General features: G+C 43.1%; 1 protein-coding gene across 8 annotated transcripts in view; it reads right to left on the bottom strand.

Moving 5' to 3' along the window:
• AMBRA1 (autophagy and beclin 1 regulator 1) overlaps window positions 1-21,579 on the bottom strand; it is a 198,170-nt gene that overhangs the window by 115,716 nt on the left and 60,875 nt on the right. For all 8 annotated transcript variants that reach the window (XR_013346346.1, XR_013346347.1, XM_077818615.1 and 5 more), the window contains one exon: window positions 14,929-15,111. Coding sequence is in view for 6 of the 8 variants with exons in the window: in XM_077818615.1 (XP_077674741.1) it covers window positions 14,929-15,111 (183 nt within the window). In the remaining 2 variants the exon portion in view is untranslated. The remainder of the gene's footprint in view (window positions 1-14,928; window positions 15,112-21,579) is intronic.

The following is a 21,579-nucleotide window of genomic DNA, read 5'->3' on the forward strand; positions in this document are numbered from 1 at the left end:
CAGAGGAGAATCGCAGTGAGAAATCAGCAGGCTGCACCCTGCAAAACTCTGCATCTAAAAATATTTCTCTAGCAAGTTTTAAAGGAATGAAAAATTAATTCAGGCTGACAGAAATAAAGAGGAAAAAAAAGAATGCAAATGCCCATAGCCACCTCTCCAACCAGGTTCAGAGACCTAAAGCATCACAGTGACTAATAATTATTCATTTTGATTTTTAAAATGCACTTGCTGAATGCTGCCAGCTCCCATGTAAATATCATAAAAATAATTCAGTGTCTTAAACCCTACCTTCAAAATCCAACCAGATACCTCAGAGCTCTCTTACCGTGCCACATCAACCAATTCATTCCTCTCTCCTCCCCCACACAGAAATAGCTTGAGAGAAGAGACAGGCCTTGTAATGTGGCCTGAAAGTAAACAAACAAGAATTCTAGTGAATTGGCAGGTAAAGCAAATCCTACAGTTTCAAACCACCTGCCCCAAGTGTGCCTGGCCTCCAGGTAACAGGATTTGGGATAAGAAAGAAGAAAAGCAGGCCATATTCCCAAAGAATGCTGAAGATTGCCATTTATTGTAGTCCCGGAAGAAAAAGAACAAGATGATTAAATGATGAGATGGACAGCCTAGGGGGAGAGGAAAGAGGAGGAATATTACAAGCAGACACCTTCTAGTTAGATCTACTAATTTACAGAATCTTTACCTAATCCCATGCTCATCATCACATACTGAATGTCTGAAATCTGTGTTACCCGAGAGCCTTCATCTACTGCTGAAAAGCTGGAGCAGCTGGTGTTACCCTGATGCCAGCTGAAGATTATTCCTGCACCTTCTAAAAAGGAGATAAAGCCTACAGATTGGTAAAGATGGATGGTGCTTTCTGTGTTATTTCTGTACAATATATATTCTGCTTACAGAGAGCAGATGTTAACACGACTGTATGCCAATATGAAGTAGTGCTGCAAGGAATGAAACAAGTTTCCAACAAAGTTCTCCAAAGTACTAGTGGGACTTTATATTCCATACCAGTAACTTGAGTTCTATCTCGGCTTTGAATTTTCTGTCTGTGTGTCAGCTACTTATTAGACTCACCAGCTACCATGGCTGAGCATCAGGAAGATTTACAGTGTTCAGTTGCAGAGCAAAACGCACAACTTGAATAAGTGGATCCCTTCTATACAAAAAGCAGCTACTCCCCTGAAATTAACCCAATATCTCCCCTGCCAAAGAGGGGGGAAAAAGGAAAGAAAAAGGTGCTGACTTTCCCGGTGTCAGGATCTGGGCTATAAACATGACCATGCCAACAAACAATGAAAAACGTAGCTGAAGTCGACGTACTTTGATCTACTTACTGCAGGGTCCGCACTATGCTATGTTGATGGGAGACGCTCTCCTGTCGACTCCCCTTGCGCTTCTCGTTCAGATGGAGTACAAGAGTCGACAGGAGAGCAATCTGCGGTCAATTTAGCAGGTCTTCACTAGACCCGCTAAATCGATCACTGATGCATCGATCCCCGGGTAAGTGTAGACAAGCTCTGATATAAACAGATAAAAGCAGATTTGAAAAAACAAGAACTACAAATTCATGCATGTAAAGAAGGAAGTTAGTTAACTTACCAAACTTAATACTTTTAAAAAATGGCTTAGAACTGAGAAGTTTATCAAGACACTGGAGAAAAGCAAAATGTAATGGAGATCTTCAGGAAAGGGAAGAAGAGTGATCCTGGTAATTACTATCCTGCACACTTAATTTCCCAGTTTAATAAAACAATCAAATAGAAGAAAATCTCTAAAGGTTTAGGATGGTATTGACAAAAGCACTCTATGTTGGTCTAACTGCTCCCATTGACTGCAATGGGACTAGAGTTAGGTCAACATTGAACACTTCTGAAAATCCCATGTAAGTTTATTAGGAGGTATAAGCAGTAAGCAGAACAGGCTTATAAATATCAAATCATACCAGACAAACCTAATTGCTTTTTAGAGAATTACTAAGTTAGCAGATCAAGGCAATGTGGTAGAGGTATAACTAAAAACCTTATTTAGAGCATTTTATACAGTGTTTTACAAAACCTAATTTAAAGGGTTAGAGCAAAGTTGTTTATAATGGAATCATATTTAAATTTCAATCACATGGGTAGGAAAGTAGTTAAAGGTTGATTTAAAAAAGTGATAAATAATTGGCAAAGTAGGCACTGGGTTTGATTTTATCATCTTTGGTTACATTGTGGAGCTCCTGGGAAATTTATGTATTATTTCTAATTTCATATTTCCAGTTATATGTACCTCAGTTTACATGCTTGATATTATTCTGTATGACTGCATGGAGCTAAATCAATCAAAGGCTTTTGGAGGAGGAATCAAACCAGTGATAGAGAAAAGTCAGGATACCTCCAGAAAGAATATAACAGTTCCTGAACAGAACCTTGGCAGAGCTATTGACTGGGAAATACCCACAGCAGGTTTACTTTTTCCAAGGTCTAAGCCTAGGATCAAAGGGACACTAAACTGTTAAAAGACTCCTGCCTAGAGAGGAAAGAGTATGAGTGAGCAGCTGCATCTGGAGGTGACTCTCTGACAGTGAGACATGGAGTATGCTTCATGGGCTGACTGTCCCAGTCCAGGAGAAGTGTCTAGGCTGTGTGCAACTTACCCAAAACTTGCCAGGAAAGAATAAAGTTTCAGTAAGAGTCACATGTGTAACCCTGCTTTGTTATTTTTACCCATTTCTCCACTACTGTGTTCCTTTTGACTAATAAGTAGAACTTAGTTCAGCCTTTTCAAAACAGTGACCCCACATACATTTTCGGGTACAAAGCTCCTATGACACATGGCCAGAAAGGGTTAAGCATCCTGCAGGATAAATAATCCAAAGTCAATCTTTAGGGACATATTAGTAGATAATGTTTGTGTTTTTGTGTGTTTATATATATACTGTCAGAGGTTAACAATGTAATCAAACAGCTTCTGTCTATGCTGTAGCTTGTTAATTCAGAGACCAAAAGGAGATCTTAACATTTAAAGTAGCTCACGAAAGCTTATGCTCAAATAAATTGGTTAGTCTCTAAGGTGCCACAAGTCTTCCTTTTCTTTTTGTGAATACAGACTAACACGGCTACTACTCTGAAACCTGTAAATATATTAATATCACTATATTGATCTCTCTTTGAAATGTATAGCAAATCACCTGTGAATGGTGGAAAACAGGCAACTGCCTTATGTTAATCGGTATAGCTAATTACCAGTGATGCTTAGGAAATAGGTCTACTTCAGAGTCTCGATGATTGCCTGTTGTTCGCCTAAGAACGCTGAGCTGCCAAGAGAAGGCCTTGAACTATATAAAACCCTTAGGTCCTGATCCTTTTCATCTCAGATCTGCTTGTGGCTTTGTGTAGGGGAAGCTTAAGTCATAAGACTGAGATCTCCAGTCCCACCTGGATCACCCTGGATATGAACACTGGACTGAACCTATGGACTAATTCTAAGAACTCTTTGTAACTCCATAGATCACCATCTCTACTAGGAAATTAATCTCAGAACTGTACTCATGTCTGTATGTATTCTAATCTTTTAACCAATACTCACTCTCTCTTTTCATTTTAATAAATTTTAGTTTAGTTAATAAGAATTGGCTGTAAGCATGTATTTGGGTAAGATCTGAAATAGTCATTAATTTGGGAGGTGATGTGTCCAATCCTTTGGGATTGGTAGAACTTTCATATTTGACTTGGGTGTCTGGGTGGAAGCACAAGACTGGTTTGCTATAATGGAACTGTATTTTGGCTTCTGTGCAACCACTAAGGTATTGTGGAAGCTGTTTTGTAGTGGCTTGGTAAATCTAAGTATTGGAATAGCCACCAGCTTTGGGGATTGCCTGCCCCATTTTTTGCAGTTTGCCCTAATTGGGTAACCTCAGTGTGGTCCCCCGGGGCCCCGGTCACATCTCCTAAGAGAGAAGATTCCTGCAGGCAGCCAAGCCAAACTGGCCCTGCTAAAGGAGCTATAGGAAGAAACACAGGTATTGAAGCCTGGAGATCCAGTGAAAGAGTCAGGACCTCCCCTGAAGTGAGTGAAAGTTCAAGGCCTATCACTAGGAAGCGTGTACTCACAAGAACAGGGGTGGCCAACCTGAGCCTGAGAAGGAGCCAGAATTTACCATTGTACATTGCCAAAGAGCCACAGTAATATATCAGCAGCCCCCCCATCAGCTCCTGCCCCCGCTCCCAGCTCCTCCCACCCACTGATAAGCACCTCCCCATCCCTTCCGATCAGCTGTTTCGTGGCGTGCAGGAGGCTCTGGGAGGGAGGGAGGGGGGAGGAGCGAGGGCATGGCAGGCTCAGGGGAGGGGGCGGGAAGGGGTGGAGTGGGGGCAGGGCCTGTGGCAGAGCCAGGGGTCGAGCAGTGAGCACCCCCCAGCAGATTGGAAAGTTGGCGCCTGTAGCTCCAGCCCCGGAGTCGGTGCCTAGACAAGGAGCCGCGTCTTAACCTCTGAAGAGCCGCATGTGGCTCCGGAGCCCCAGGTTGGCCACCCCTGCACAAGAGACTACAGAGGGGTGCAAGGCATAGCACACCCTGTAATCCATAACAGATACGAAGGAGGAAGGAAATAGCATGTTAAATGAAATGTGTGGATGATACTAAGGATGTGTCGTCAGTCACCCTACATACCCATGCTGGTAAGTAAAGGATGTGCGTTGCATGGGGTGCCACTGAAGACAAATTAACTGCTAATTTTGCCCTGAATAGGGAAAAGATGCAAACATCATTGAGGACAGAGAAACAAAGGGATCTAAGGCCTGATACTGCAGGGTTCTCAGCTCTTTCTGGAAGCGCCCTCAACTTTCACTGACGTGCACTTACAAGGATCAAAGCCTCTTATAAAAGAGAAATATGAGCAGTAAATAAAAACAAAACGTGGAAAAATGGAAACCAACTACACATCTGGGAAAAAATAATCCCAAACATTCAATAAAAGGGAGATAAAGAAGCAGAATGCAGAGACATCACTAGGTATGAACACAGGCAGCAAATTAGACAAAAGTATGCAATACAACATGACAGCAAAAAGTCTCCTGTTGGAGCAATGATGGGAAGTCCCTCTTTGGGAGACTCCACCTGAGATCACTGTACTCTGCGCCCAGACCCTCAATTTCAAAGGCCTCATCAAATGAAATTAATAGGCAGCAGGTTTAAAACAAACAAAAGGAAGTATTTCTTCACACAATGCACAGTCAACCTGTGGAACTCCTTGCCAGAGAATGTTGTGAAGGCCAAGACTATAACAGGATTCAAAAAAGAACTAGGTAAATTCATGGAGGATTGATCCATCAATGGCTATTAGCCAGGATGGGCAGGGATGGCGTCCCTAGCCAGAAACTGGGAATGGGCGACAGGGGGTGGATCACTTAGTGATTACCTGTTCTGTTCATTCTCTCCGGGGCACCTGGCATTGGTCACTGACAGAATACAGGATACTGGGCTAGATGGAGCTTTGGTCCGACCCAGGAAGGCCGTTCTTATGTTCATGCCCCAAAGCAGAAAGGCGACAATTGCTCTTGACACAGTTTTGGGCATAGGGACACCCTCCCCAAAATACTGCACTTAATTCTGGATATCTCATTACCAGATCTCTTTGGGCAGGAAGGGTGTACGCATGTGTGCGCATGTGCACAGCACCTAGACATTACAAGGACAGAAATAACTACTAACACCCACAGTAGGTAAAGGGCTTAAGGGATTTAGAAGAAAAGAATCACAATTATACAAGCATAACTTTGTAAGAAATGAGTGAACAGGGATCAAACATTTACAAGTATTTGAAGGATGCAATAATCATGAAGGAAGAAATATTTAAGGTGAAACACAGGGATGTAATTAGAAAGAATGGGGTAAAATTAAGCAAAGTAAAAATTTAGGCTACACCAAAAATCTCTTTACTGGCAGGGAGAGATGTATTAGGACTGTGGAATAAACTCCCAAAGGTAGCAGATAAAGCACTAGAGACAGACTGCAGGGAACAATCCTGTCCTGGCTGAAGAGATGGAAACTAACAGAATAGGTCTTTTTCATCTCTAGTGCATGTAACAACTGAGATGATAGCCAGGTAAAATTAGTAAAGACATGGTACCTTCCCAGTATTTCACCTTTTTCTTCTGAATGCTAAATATGATAATCTTTCACTAGAAGCTGTTCCAAGGGAAACACCAGAGAAATCCTCATCAATTTATCAGCTAAAGCTTCCTTAAGCCAGCAGGATTGTAGATGGCTGCATTTATTAACAGCTCTCCTGACCGCCAAAAAGAACACAGTCTTGATTACCTCTCAGAGGGCCATTCAGGGAGAAAAAAAATGAGTTTTACAAGATAAAAAAAACACGCACTTCAGAAGGTCAAGTATCTCTGACAAGCACCACATACTAGAGGATTCATCACCTGGTCAAAAGAGAAACACAGCAGCAGCTCCCTGCTAAATGCTGAGGATTAATCACTTCAGAAAAAGACCGATTTAAAAGCACAGTGAAACAGACTCACAGGCTTACTATATACGTTCTGAACAGGCAACCAGTTGTGTCTATTCCAATCCCACCTGTCACACTGACACATGATTAGGGACCCACCACCACCTTTTGAAATGAGACTAACCAAATCAGTGGCTGCATTAGTCATTAGTGCTTGGAAGCTTCATGGGATAGACTGAAACTGGCTGTAAATAGCAAAATAATATAAAACTACCACAACCATGCAGGTTCTGTCTGGAACATCACTAGGGCTCTGCCTGTACAAACAGAGCACAGCACCCAGGAACCAGCCTCCTTCCAGAGATACGACAACTGCATTAGCCAAGGTAAAGTTCCCAACATGTACTGTCCATTTGACTACTTCCCATCAGTAAGTGTGACTGGGAGACCCCACACCAGGTCTGTCCCTAACAGCGAGAACACTCACAGTAATTGGTGCTACTCTGCAAGCAGTTTACAGCCCTGCAACATACACTGGCTGCTCACTGTGAACTTTCAATATCCATACTGGACTTAGGGGTCAAAAATTAACAAAGCCACTTCTCTACATATTGAGCCATTAACAGACTCCAGGATTCTCACCCAACAGGTGATGAGGGGGGAAAAAAAAAAGAGTTGAAAGTGCAGATACTATTTGTTTGGGATCATGACCTTGTGGAAGATCAAAGAGCATTTAACACCAAAGCCCTGTATGGCCAATCAGATGCAAGCAATGACTCTCCCTTCCTCCCAAATTGCTCCCCCATTCCCTGTCAACCATGTTTGGTCCCTTCTGCTCATCAATTTCACTGGTACAAACTCCAGGCAAATGGAAGGCAATGAACATAATGCTGTTGTGTGAGGGAGTTACAGGCAGCAATCGCAGAATACAGACAAGTGGTTACTTCCTGGAGCTACTCTTAGGAAAGAACATTGTTTTAAGAGTGCCCCATCTTGTTGAGAGTCATCAGAATTGCTCAGGAAGCTGGAGCCATCAATGTTGTGAGAGCACTGTTGCCAGGAAGCTCAAGCTACTGAAGTCTAAGTTGGCACTGGTATGCAAAAACTTAACCAAGCAGCACCCTTGTGGGAGCCAGCATTCATGGTAACAGGATGCTATTCTGCAGAAGCTAACAATATTCTGCTAATAGCAGCCCCACTGCAAGGAAGAAGTCTTGAACTATCACTATATCCAGACATTGTCGCTGTGCATTAAGACTAAGAAGAGGGGTGCAAGAGTGTAAAAATAAATGTAAAGAATCAGGGAAGACAGAGCTGCAGGCTATGATGAGTAGGTCACAGGCCAAATTAAGACACTTCCCAAGCACTAGTAAGGAAAGTGTAGATTCAGTACCTTTCCTATTCCTCCAGATCTTGCAGGGTTCTTTACCTGCACTGTTTTAAAGGAGATGAATATAATTAATATAAATTGTTGCATGTTTGGTAGTGATATCCGAGTGCTTAGTGTCCCAATCCAAAGATTTTTAGTAGAAAGACAGAACGAAAACAAAAACCACCACCAAGTCCTAGGTGATCCCTTTCTACTTAAACTGCTTCTGAGAATGCACCTCTTCATCAAACCATGGGAAGCAAAGCAATGTGGGATAGGAGTAAGCTTAAATCATTACCCGACTATGCTTCCTCCTTAAATGCAGAGCAAGAGAGAGAAAGAGGATCTGGGAAGAAAATGGAATAATAAAGTCAGGTACAGAAAAAATTTAAGCTCCTGCTTTCAACAGCTCTATCTGGACTCCAGTGACAAGAAACCATCACTCAGAAGAGTATTCGTTGTAGTTATGCCAGTAAAAGTGATCACGGACAATTTGCAATTTTCACATCTACATCTCCTGCAGAGAGACAAGTAGTTAGGAACCATTAGGAAAGGAACAGACAATAAGACAGAAAATATCATAATGCCACTATATAAATCCCTGGTACGCCCACACCTTGAATATTGCATCAGTTCTGGTCACCACATCTCAAAAAAGAGATATGAGAATTGGAAAAGGTACCGAGAAGGGCAACAAAAATGATTAGGGTTATAGAACAGCTTCCATATAAGGAGAGATTAAAAAGACTGGGAAAGCTCGGAAAAGAGATGACTAAGAGAGGATATGAGAGAGGTCTATAAAATCATGAATGATACGGAGAAAGTAAATAAGGAAGTGTTATTTATCCTTTCCCATAACACAAAAACCAGGGATAACCCAATGAAATTAACAGGCAGCAGGTTTAAAACAAACAAAAGAAAGTACTTCTTAACACAATGCACAGTCAACTTGTGGAACTTGTTGCCAGGGGATGTTGTGAAGGCCAAAACTATAATGGGGTTAAAAAAAGAATTAGATAAGTTAAGAAGGCTAGGACCCAAGTGGCTATTAGCCAAGATAGTCAGAGATGCAACCCCCTGCGCTGGGTGTCCCTAGCCACTGTTTTCCAGAAGATGGGAGTGGACAACAGGGGATGGATCATTTGATGTTTACCTGTTCATTCCCTCTGAAGCACCTGGCATTTGCCACTGTCAAATCAAAGGATATGGGGCTAGATGGACAATTGGTCTGACCTAGTATGGCTGTTCTTAAGATCTTATGTAATAGCTATGACTGGAGTATTTGTACATCAAGGTCCTAGAAGTTTCTGCTCATCAGCATTTCTGGGCCAGGCACATGTCACCCAGAAGTCTCATGTATGCATCTGCTAGTTTCTTTTTTCCATTTTATTTATATGGTGATCATATAAATTCAACCATCCAGGATGACACTTCTTGTTCTTGCATTAAAGGTCTTACGATCACAGTCCCTTCTGGCCTACATCTCAGAACTGGTCACCTTATGTATCCTCTTCAGAAAGAGGGGATCTCCTGATCTTCCTGGCTGAATGTTTAGCCAGCCATATATCTTTCCCCTTTGTGTATGTGTAAATACGCAGACCAAGCCAACCTCACAAGCTTTACTTATAAGCTGGCCTGGAATGGAGAAGTCACCATGACAAGACAAGACAGTAATAGTCTTCTGTGCTGCTCACCGAAGTAACTACCCCATACTTCTGCCAGTGCACGTAAATTCAAGTTCTCAAAGGCACTGGAAATCTGATAATTATGGAACATCTCCAGGTAGGATAGAAGAGAGCGGCACTGAACGTAAACCAGTGCTCTGCTTTATAAAATCAAGATCAGAGGGTGCAGCTCTCAGATCCTAAAGCCTCCTGTTTTTTTATGAAACGATGACAGCTATTGGAGGAACTCTGAGATGACTCCTTTGGATCCCAGTGTGAGAGGTCAGTGATGCTGTCAAGAATGGTGGAGAGAAGGCAGGTAGGAGACTGGAGGCCTTTGTTGAATGGAAAGGCCATGGCTTATCCTACCATGCGGAGAGCATTTACTTTAAACCTGCTGCAAGGTAACTTGCTAAGAGACTCGTAGGTCTGGAAACCAAATATTCCACAGCTGGCCTCATTATAGAAGAGAACCAAGTAATCCTTGGTGCTCTGAAGCATGTGAACATTCTGAAGGCGGCTCATCCACTCTGCAAGTCAATAGGTGGCTGTCATGAACCCATGATCTTACCGACTGGGGCTGCCAAAGACTGGCTCCTGCAGTGCACACACTCCAATCACAGATCTCTGTCTAGTCATTTCTAGTGCACTTGCATTGCTGAAAAACCTAAATACCATGATGGGACCTCAGTTCAAAGAGCCCAGTCCCTCTCCTTGTCCATAGGAGATACTGCCAAGGACTGCTCATTTGTGTCACAGTCACAGATCAGAAAGGATCTTTCCCAGTACTGATGGGAATTGCTCGGCTTTACAGTCCAATTTACAGGATTTAGGAGCGAAGAAACAGAGCTAAGAGTGAGCAGTGCTGGTACAACAGTGACCTCTCCTATGGGACGAATGGTACCATAGTCAGAGTAGAGAATGGGACAGACAGCACACATATAGAAGGGGAGAAGGTACAAACATTAAACAATATAATTGCTGAACTCTTCCCAATCTATATTCTAACAGGCAGCCCATTTTTGAAGGCAGACAGAGGGAGTCAGCCACAATCACACCTTTAGCCTTGACTTGAAACCCTTTATGAAACCGTGGTGAAGCACTTCCGTGAAGGTTTTCAGACAGAGCAACATATCGTCCTAAATATTTGCCTTTCTGACAAACACAGTAAATCTGCATTCTCTCCCATGCTTGCTGCAGACAGAGACAGGGAGATAGATGGCAGAAATTCAGGACACGGAAATATTTCTGCATATGAATATGGCAATCAATCTGTACTGCATGCAAAAATTTTAACCTGCTGGTGTCCAAGGAACCCCAACAGCACTGCCCACTGCAAGGATGACTCCCGTGTCAGAAGTGCTCCAAGCGAAAGGAAATCTCCAAGAGAAACCTGCTCTCTCGTGCAAGTCAATTTAAGGGATTTTAAGCCTGCTGGATTTACTGAAATCAACAACAAGGACATCTTCCCTTCATTAAATGTACCAAAGCATGCTCCTCATTCCAAGTATGCTGGAGGATTGCAAACAAGGCTGGGACATTAAGGAGCCCAAGATGGATGAGGGCTTGTCTACAGGGAAAACTTTTACCAGTTATCCTGCTAGAATTGTATCAGTGTAGTTAGATAGTTATACCAATAAGGCCCCACATGGACACTCCTATTCCTGAATCAGAGTGTGTCTGCATGGGGAGATATACCACTATAATTATAACAGTTTAAATTCACATCTTAGTTTATACTGGCATAACTTTCCTGTGCAGACAAGCCCTGAGCTTACAGTTGTCAGTAGAACTTAGTATGGAAAAGTATGCTGAGGCTGAGAGGTTAAACATATATGAGTGGGAAGTGAACAGAATTGGTCTTAGGAGAAAATCCCGACAGGGTTGCACAGGAGAGAGCGGGGTTTGGGCAGGGAGGAGAAGGTGGGTACTGGTGGCAATGCTACAGGGCCACAAGAGTGTAAAATTGGCACTGCTGGGGAACAAGTTTCTTGTGGGCCAGCAAATCTGAAAGCACACAATAATACACCCTTAAAACCCTGCAAAAGAGTGAAGGGGCTGAACAAGGCCTGGGCCTCCAGAGCCCTGTGCAAATATGGAAAGGGTGAGGGAATGACACAACTATCGCTGCCTGCTCAGAGGCCCAGATCCAGTAGAGTACTTGGGTACTAACCATCACATATGCCTCCTTCGCCAGGACCCCTAAACAAAGACTGAAGAGCGGGAGAGAAATTTACAATCGGATTCATCCAGAATAGAAAGACAAGAAACCAAGGTAGTTTGCTGGCACTTCAGGGAATGCTCTCTAGGATTCCAGAAGCAAAAGCAAGCCACTGAAAGCTGAAAAGCATGGTGATGAGGGAAGATCAAAGTACTGACCTATCCCCATCTTTCTCATCCATCACAGAAGGCTGGAGAGATGTGGTGTAAGGTCTGAGGCCTTTTTTCTGCAGCCACATTAGGACAGCAGCAGCCATGAGCTACAAAGCAGGGGAAAAAAAATCACATCCTTGCATTCCATTTAAATTACATTAAAACAATGAACTATTGGGCTGTTAAGAAGGAGCTCCTGTCCTAACAGTACCCACCATCACCAGATAAGGAGACAGATCTCTAAACATCTTAAGAAAACTGTTTGACAGCATGCTGTCTGGCAAGGAATCACTTATTAACAGTTGTGATTGTAAAATCTATACGTCTTTATTGTTTTGCCTTCATGGTTCCTGCTTCTCTATTGTTTATCTATATGATTTCTGTCTGGTTCTTTGTTTGTCTGTTACATAACTAATTTCACAAGATTTAAATCAATTAAGGTGGTGGAGTATGATTGGTTAAAGAATTGTTTCACAATATGTTAGGACTGGTCAAAGAATTGGATTATAGTACTTTAGTTTAAAATGATTGGGTAAGGTATAGCTAAGCAGGGCTCAAGTTTCACTATATAAACTGGGGTCCAAAAGGAAGTTCCTTGGAATCTAACTCCAGGACACAGCCCAGGGTCAGAGCTGCCAGACTCAACACCCTGCCAACCATATCAGGCAGAAACTGGAGGAGCTCCGGACAACCTGATCCTAACTGGCCACCAGGAAAAGTATGTCTGCCTTATTGGCAGTGGTGAGCTCTGTATGCTTAGCATGTGTATTCTGCTTTGGTAACTGTTAATAAATAGAGGTTAAGAATATTACTGTGTAAGGCACTTTCACCGGTAAAAGGCCCCGCAAACCCTCAGAAGAATACGCGCGGAGCCCTAGGAACTGGGAAAGGGTGGGGGTGCCTAAATTAACCAGGTTATGCCTTGAGCCCACGGAAGGATAAAGGTGGGGTGCTCTAGAGAGTGCGGGTAACAGTGGAAGCTAAACCAACTCAATAAGAGCAGAAAAGGGAAAGATGAAACAGAAAAGGGAAAGCACAGAAGGGACAGTTGGAAAGTGGAAGGAAAACAAAAAAGGCTTCACTGCGAGAGGTCAGCAGACAAAACTGAAAGATGAGTCACAAGACAAGTTCCAGTGCAAAGGCCCCCACACTAGGTCCCTGTTATCAGCCAGAGAGACAATGAAGCAGAGGAAAGAGAGACAGAGAATGCCCTTAAGATGCAGAAGGGCAGAATTCAACATGGCACATTCATTCCCAAAAGCTCGGTTAGCACAGAGGAAGAAAGACTCCTTTTCCCTCAGCATGAAATGAAAGGCGACCTCAGTGTGCCTGAGTAAATTGCTTCCTTGAATGGGCTCTGGCACTGTGTGAATATTATCTGCAGGGGAACACATTTCTCTACAGGTATCGGATTTGCTGTGTGAATGGAGAACGTACCATCCATTTTCACCAGCAGAACCACCTTTCCCAGAAGATGAATGGGAGGCAAGAATGGAAATACTAAGAGCTGTGTTTGCTGGGCTCTCCCCTCACAAAATGGGCCCATGAGGCTGTCACACTGATGCTCCTTTTGCTGCAGAGTTGCTTAGGGAAAGCTATTAGGCAGCTGACACTTCTGCATATCTCCCCTCATTTACATCTTACACAAACAAGGCCACAATGAAAAGGGAAGATGCATGCATTCCCCCTGCGCTTTCGAGTATTTAATTGCTGGAGCATGAAATGACAGCTCCACAGAATAACATTTCAGAAAAATTCTGCCACCCCCTTAATCCTCACCAGGAAAGGGATTTATCTGCTGCTTTGGGAGGTGTTAGGTTCAATACTGTCCTTCATAAAAGGGGCTTCACCTTGAATCAAAAGACATGGGGTATGCTGCTACCCCAGCAGATGGCGCTGTAGGAAGTGAGGGTAAGAACTCTGGCAGTGGGAGAAGTCAATCCTTCAGATGCCAGAAGGAGACACTGTTGAGGACAGTCTAGAAGCCCAGGCTATTGGGGTGCTCACGGCTCCCACAGTCCCAATACCTCATAGCAGATTGTTTTGTGTGGGGATCCTGTGGGTGGAGAACGTAAGTGTGATAAGGATCAAAATAAAAGTGGATACTTGCAACAGCTGGGAAAATTCTACTTTGAAATGGAACAAATAGTGAATGAATGGAAAGGTCACAATCAGCAGAGCAGGGAATGCAAGATGGACCTTTCTTATCTCAGTGCCTCCGACAGTAAGTGGTGCCCAAGCTCTTTGAGCAACCCACTACAGTTAGTCAGATGGCTGTGTGAAGAACCTCACCCTTCCATATAGTGGAAAGAACTTGCTGCAAGTCAGTTTGTCAGGGCCACAAAGTGAGAACACAGAACGGTCCATCAGCACAGTTCCAAGCAGAGGCTTGCATGAAACCCAGCATAGAGGATTAAGAATGGAGGATGGCCTTGTCTAAGAGGAAAACTACTCAGCAGAGAGTGTGGTGAGAGAACCAGTTATCCTAGAGGTTTGCTGTCCTCAGCTCTGACTGGAGTAATCTCTCTTTCTGCCACACACTGGTCCAGTTATCATCTGTACTGAAGTCATGGTTCAACCTTATAACCCCTGTGAGAAGGGAGCTATCTGACACCATAGACACCAGCCCTCCCAAAGGTGTCTCCATAGCTATAGTAAATGGAAAATGGAAGCACATGCTGACTGTGCTCTCCCTCTACTCAGCTCAATGAAGCACCACTGTCCCCTGAAAGATATTACTTGCTCCTACTCTGCTACAGCTTTGAGTGCATGTCCCTCCTTGGATTCTGCCCTTAATATGAAGGGCAGGACAGGATTCTGCTTAACCAGCACTCCAGCAGCAAGTCAGCTGGCGGCATCATGAAGCGAAGTAGGCAGCTCAATTTGTGTCTCATTTATTGTTATAAAAGTGTAGGGGACTGATTAGTGACAGATGCTGCTCTAATTTCTGATCAAATGGCCTAAACAAGCCTGAGACAAGTTTGCTTGCTGAACAATAGAAACTTATAGAGCAGCCATTGGGTAGACAGTGTGATGTAGTGGGAAGAGGCAGGGTGCACAAACTTACTCAAAGTCTTCAAACTCCAGATCATTTCCCTCTACAGACGGGCCTTGGTTCTCTGAGGCGGAAGCAGATGACGAGGAAGAGCGAAGACGATTCTGTTGGTAACGCATGGAGCGCTGGCGAATGCTGTCCCTCCGGGAAAGATACTGGATCATTCTCTGGGCATAATATGCTGCAGGAGACAACCTGAAAAAGGAAGAGACAGAAAGAAACACGTTATGACCTGTAACTTGAGGACCCAAAGGAGCAGAGAATGAGAGAGCAATCCTATTTTTCCTGTTGAAATCTGAGCTTCCAGGTGATCATGGGCCAAAGAACATTGCACCCCATACGCACTGGCTGGGAAATAGATGGTACAGACACAAACAAAAAATAGGAAAAGAGCAATGGAGAAGAGCGCAAGGAAACTTCCCCTTTAAGGATAAGCCTTCCACCTCATTCTCCTGCTGGGGAGACAGACAACAGTATCTGCAGACAGCACCACTGATGGTTAACAGACACGGTTTCTTCAGATTCCTTGGAACATGCTCTTTCATTTATCACAATAGTTCTCAAACTTTTGTGCTCGTGACCCCTTTCACACAGGAAGCCTCTGAGTGCGACCCCCTCTTATAAATTAATAACACTTTTAATATATTTAATACCATTATAAATTCTGGAGGCAACACAGGATTTGGGGTAGAGAATGATAGCTCACGACCCCCAATGTAATACCCTCATGACCCCCCTGAGGGGTCCCAACCCCCAATTTGAGAACCCCTGATTTATCATCACCTCAGCCAACTAATTTCAGCAGAGGGCTCTGAACAACCACCAAGAACCAAGGCCATTCACAATAAGGACCTGTTAATCAGTTCTGAGGGGAAAGGCAGCAGCAACCTTCAGATGAGACGTTAAGCAGAGGTCTGTGCCTGCTGCTAGTCTCCACAATACAAGGTACAGGAGGAACTTAATTTTTCATGAAGAGCTACAAACAAATACTTTGTTGAAGGCCCTTTAGAATTTAGTCCCAAGGGACTAAATTCTAATGACCTGGTCAATAATCAAACAGATTTTATCAACCTAGGCTGTGAACAGTCTGTAGATGGAGACTGATAGCAGTTGCTACACTCCTGGAATATACATTCTTATTATTGTAAAGCACTTTGGGATATCAAAGAGTATGAAAGAAATAATGAGAAACCAATGTCTATTCACCTGTGCCTAGTAGTCCCCCCACTGCCATACCATAAATCCTGAGCATACATAAATGCTTCTGCACATAACCAGCACCTGTTGCAGGTGGACAGGGAAATGACTATGTCCTAGTAGTCAATATGATATTAATAGCTGGCCAGAAGAAATCTCCTTTAGCTGAGCCTAGCAATGAAATTCTCTTTTCACTGGGAAGACCAGTGAGACAACTAGGGTCTTGAGTCACCCTTCCACATGACAGACTAGCTCTAGTGATCTGTACTCTCCAACACTCCCTACTTGATACCAGCCTGCTTTTCTCTTTACATATGCTTGATTAGACAATCTGAGGAGGCCAACACCACACAACTTTTAGTGGCCAATATATGTCATTCAATATCTAATCGAACAATCATAATCCAGATTTCTTCCTGCAGCACTTGATCCAGAAGAGGGGGCTAATTACATAAGTCACTGGGGTAAGCAGAAAGGTCACTTCAGAGACCACAGTAGATGAACAGTGCCACTCACCAAAAAGCAGGATATTCACACGTGTGCCAAATGGCGTCAAAGCTCAACAGCTCTGTCTCACTTTGCAAACAGAAGGGCTGAGGTTTCACTCAGTGAGGGCAATCTCATCAGCTAACCACTGCATTTACCAACTCAGATGGATGCCTTCATGTTAAGAAGCCTTGTGTGTTGTAATGATGCTCATTTTGTAATGTGATAATGCCGTTAACTAAAGAGATCTGATGACTATATTCCTGTATGTCTCTTTAAACAAAAGCTCACTGTTGTAATGATTATTGTTTTGTTTCTGATAGTTATATGGCAAGGATTTGTATGCTGTTAATACTTCCTAAATAAATAGTTTAAAAAACACCGCAACAGAAGCAGGGCCAGCTGCCTTGCACTCAGATAGGAAGGCTTACCTTAATTCCTGCTCATCTGCAGTTTGGCCTTGGTCTGCATCAACAATTATGTGTCAATATCCCCTAATTCCTTGGTGAAAAAAGATATGTTCTCCCTTCTCTTCTTGCGTTTCCTGTACGCATGCATATATGTGTACATGTGATTTTTCTAGTACAAAGATTTACTAGGGGTACAAACCTTTAACACCTCAAATACTTAGTATGCTAGGGAGATAGTTATCTGTTTATAAAAATGCCTGTTTAGGATTAGAACTGAACTCTTGACTATTTGGGATTAGAGTCTCACTCTTTGCCTGGTCTGCACTGACTGCCCTGAATGAACTGTGCTCAGATTTTAACTAGTGCAACTCAGAAGCATCTCCTATGCCCTTAAAGTTCACTTTGCACTTCCAGCCTCTCTCATCCCACTGAATCATGGAAGGAAAAATCCTCATGCACTCATTGGAACGTATTTATTTTAACGGGACGGGGAAAGTGGCACTGGAACATTTTTAATAGTGGGGGTGCTGAAAGCCAACCCCTTTGCCACTGTCCAAACACCCCCCAACACACACCCCAGAGTTAAGACTGGCAGCCGGGAGCCCAGGCGCTTGGGGCTGGCAGCCCGGGGTGCTGCAGCACCCCCCACACCCGTAGTTCCTGCGCCTATGGATGGGGAGGTAAAAACCTCATTTCTAGTGCAAATGCACTAGGAACAGGAGACGGGACATTGAGACAACGGCTCTAATGTTACAGCGCAGACTAAAGTGCACTTCCACTCTGAAAAAGATTGAAAAATATCCTCCTGGGGCTCATTGTTTCTGGTTCCAGATCAACCGTACTCAGTTTACAAGTACAAAACTGGGTTGTCTAACTGCCAGCACTACACATTCACCACAAAATAAGAGTCAAGCTAGGTGCTTTCTGGAATAGGCATCCCCACCAGTAATAAGATTCTGCAAGTCAAACTCTGCCTTAAATTACACTGCTCAATCCTATTATGTTCTGTATGGGGAGAGCACAGGTGCAACAAATGGCAAAATGTGCTCTGGTGATTGGAACTGAATTAACAATTCTGTTATTGATACAGAGACCACAAGAAACTCCAGCTCACTCTCCCAGAACTGGTTCTGACAGGAATAAAATTTAGTGAGAATTATTCATAGGTTCCAAGGCCAAAAGAGACCATTGTGATCATCTAGCCTGACATCCTGTATAACACAAGTCAGAGAACTTCCCCTCAAAAGCTTCCAGAACATTTTCAGAAAAACATTCAATCTTGATTTTAAAATTGCCAGTGATGCAGAGTCTACCACAACCGGTTCCACTGGCTGATTACCTTCATTGCTAAATAAAGTCACACCTTATTTCCAGTCTGTCTAGCTTCAACTTCCAATCATGGGATCGAGTTATACCCTTCTCTGCTAGATTGAAGAACCTATCATCAAATATTTGTTCCCCATGTAGGTACTTAGAGACTGTACTCAAATCATCCCCTAACATTCTCTTTGTTAAGCTAAACATACTTAACTCCTATATTCTGTCACTATATGGCTGGTTTTCTAAACCTTTAATCATTCTTGTGGCTCTTCTCTGAACCCTCTTCAATTTATCAACATCCTTCTTAGATTGTGGACACCAAACCAGACACAGTATTCCAGCAATGGTATTCCAGTACCAAATGAAGCGGTAAAATAACCTCACTACTCCTACTTGAGATACCCCTGTTTATGTAGCCAAGGATTGCATTAGCCCTTTTAGTCACAACATTGCATGTTCAGCTGATTATCCACAACAACTCACAAATCTTTTTCAGTCACTGCATCCCAGGACAGGGTCCCTATCTCGTAAGTATGGCCTATTTTCTTTGTTCCTAGATGTAGACATTTATATTTAGCCATATTAAAACGCATAGTTTGCTTGCTCCCAGCCATCCAAGGGATCCAGGTTGCTCAGTATCAGTGACCTGTCCTCTTCCTTATTTACCATTTGCCCAATTTTTGGATCATTTGTGAACTTTATCAGTGATGTTTTTATGTTTTTTCCCAAATCGTTAAACACCATAGAGCCAAGAACTGATCCCTCTGGGAGGAGGTGTCCCACAAATACATCTGCTTGATGATGATTCCCTGTTTACAATTACATTTTGAGACCTCTTAGTAATTCTGAGACCTATTCAGTTCTTTCTGCTATCACCAGCAGCAAACATAGGGAACAGATTAGTTATGGTGCTTCCCATATGTCCCCAGCCCACAAAGCCACAATTCAGAGCAGAACCACATTTGAGACGATTTTGAGAGATAAATTGCTATAGCCCTTTGTCAGAGGCTTCCCCACTGCAGCAAAAGTGCATCTTTCCAAGAAGACGCCTCACCCTTACACACCCCAGGTAATCTGCCTCACTGCCTGGCACTGACTAATCCCAAGGAAATTTCAATTCAAAGAGACACATTAGTGGAGAACTGAAGGAACTGATCCATCATGCACCACTCCTGCTGTGATCCCAAACCCTTTGACACCAAGAGTCTCAGCCAACAGTAAACAACATGGCTAAACCGGAAAACTACTGGGTTTTAATCTTAAAATATATCCAAGATGAACAACTTTTTTTAACAAAACCTCACAAAACGTTACTGGTGGGCTTCCCCATTTGTCTTTGTCCTATAAGTCCTCAGTGCAGAAAAAAATGAGAAGCAATAGGCTGGTGAGGCAACAACTGCTCTTATTTGTCCTATCTTCTCTATATAGGTCTCTTAAGACGCCCTGATTACTAGATTCAGCCAGTCCTTTGCTAAAGCCAGTACAACAGCAAGCTAAACATTAGTTCATTTCTGTATTCCCCACCCATGTCTCTAACAGGCCAGTGACAAATAAACAGACAAGCACCTTAGACATACCAGAGTAAAATCCAGACTAATGAGTAGCTGTGTCACCCCTGCCCTGTAATCTGGGGTGCCCTTTACAATGCCTTGTTGCTCTCAAACAGTCACCACATGTAAGTCACTCCCAGCTATGTCTCTGCATGTGCTGGAGCCAGACAGCCACATCTTGGCTCTTAACAGCCCTAAAAATTATGACTTGGTGACCCCAACACACTCCCAGTTCCAGATTTTCCCTCAGAAATCTATGACCTGTACTGCCCAGCCTTCTCCTGGACAGTACAGATATATTAAATTAGTTATTCCTATTAAGTTTGTTATTTCTTTAAAGGAAATAATATGTACACAACTTGTTACCGAGATACTTCAACTTGAACATACTGGATTAGATAAAACAGCAAAATAAATTGATTAACTACAAAGAGAGATTTTAAGTGAGTATAAGCAACGAGGCGTAAAAGTCAGAAATGGTTACAAGAAAAATAAAGATAAAATGTTTACTAATGCCTAACAAACTGTATTCGAGTCAAGCAAAGTTTCTCAGCTCATGCTCCAGCAGATTAGTGACCAAATTCTCAAATCAGAATCTCTCCCACAGAGTCTAACACCTGCTTCCTTTGTCTCTTCAAATGCAGTGAATGTGATGGGCAGAAAGTAAGAGAGGGTCCCTTGGGGTATTTGTCCCTCCTTTTTATAGTTTCAGTCCCCCTCTTGAAAAACATTTTCATCCAAGAACCAGGAGCCAAAGAGAGTCTATGTGGAAGGATAGTCCCTGCTGGTTGTTTCACCTGTTTGAACTTCCTTTGTCTTCCCTTCCTGCTTGAAGGCAGTGCTTATTGCTTAAATGCAAACTAAGCAGAGCAGACATTCCTTTGTTTAGGACAGACCTGTTTGCCAATTTCTGTTTGGGCAGGGCTGTCCGGTTTGGAACATGGTTAACACCATAGAGGGGAATCTTATAACTTCACATACAATGTTGCCACACATTTTACCAGGACAACATTGACCAGCAAATTTTGAGTTTTCAAATGTTATCCTACAAGGCCTACTTGTACAAAGATTATTACAATAGCATATAGGATGTGAATAAACAGATGTATTCTGTCAGAGCCCCCTAGCAACACACAAACTGTGTAGCAGTTCACAAGACAGTAGACTACTTTTGACACCACAGGATCCAAATTAACTCAGTACATGAGGTGCATATGGATCACACAGATGCTTGCAGTGAATGGAATCCAATTACCAACGCAGATGGCACAGACTGAGAGACTGCATTGCTGGATGTGTGACAACAATTGTTCAAGCTGCTGACTGTGAACCCTGAGGCCAATTTTGGCAGTGCAGAATTCAGCCTCAAGCAGCACCGTCTAACAAAGACTACAGCATGGAGCAATGGTGCTGACCGATGAGGAATCTAGAGGAGAAGGAACTGAATGGCATTAAACACTTGCTTTAGTTGGCACTAAAGCAAAAGTTCAAAGATACCGCTCCCTAAAGAGAGAAGTGAACATGCAGGGAGGGATTTACTAGGCAATACAAAGTCCTTGGTTACAACCCACAGAAGTCTAACCAGTCTGGCCATGTAGATAAATGGGCAATCAAGATCCTAGGGAAGACCACTTCCTTTCAGAATGAGGATTCTCCAAGCCTCAAGCATCCCTTCCTCCCCTTGTTTTCTGGGAAAACTC

This window comes from Eretmochelys imbricata, chromosome 6 (assembly GCF_965152235.1).
Source record: "Eretmochelys imbricata isolate rEreImb1 chromosome 6, rEreImb1.hap1, whole genome shotgun sequence".
Taxonomy (NCBI): Eukaryota; Metazoa; Chordata; order Testudines; family Cheloniidae; genus Eretmochelys; species Eretmochelys imbricata.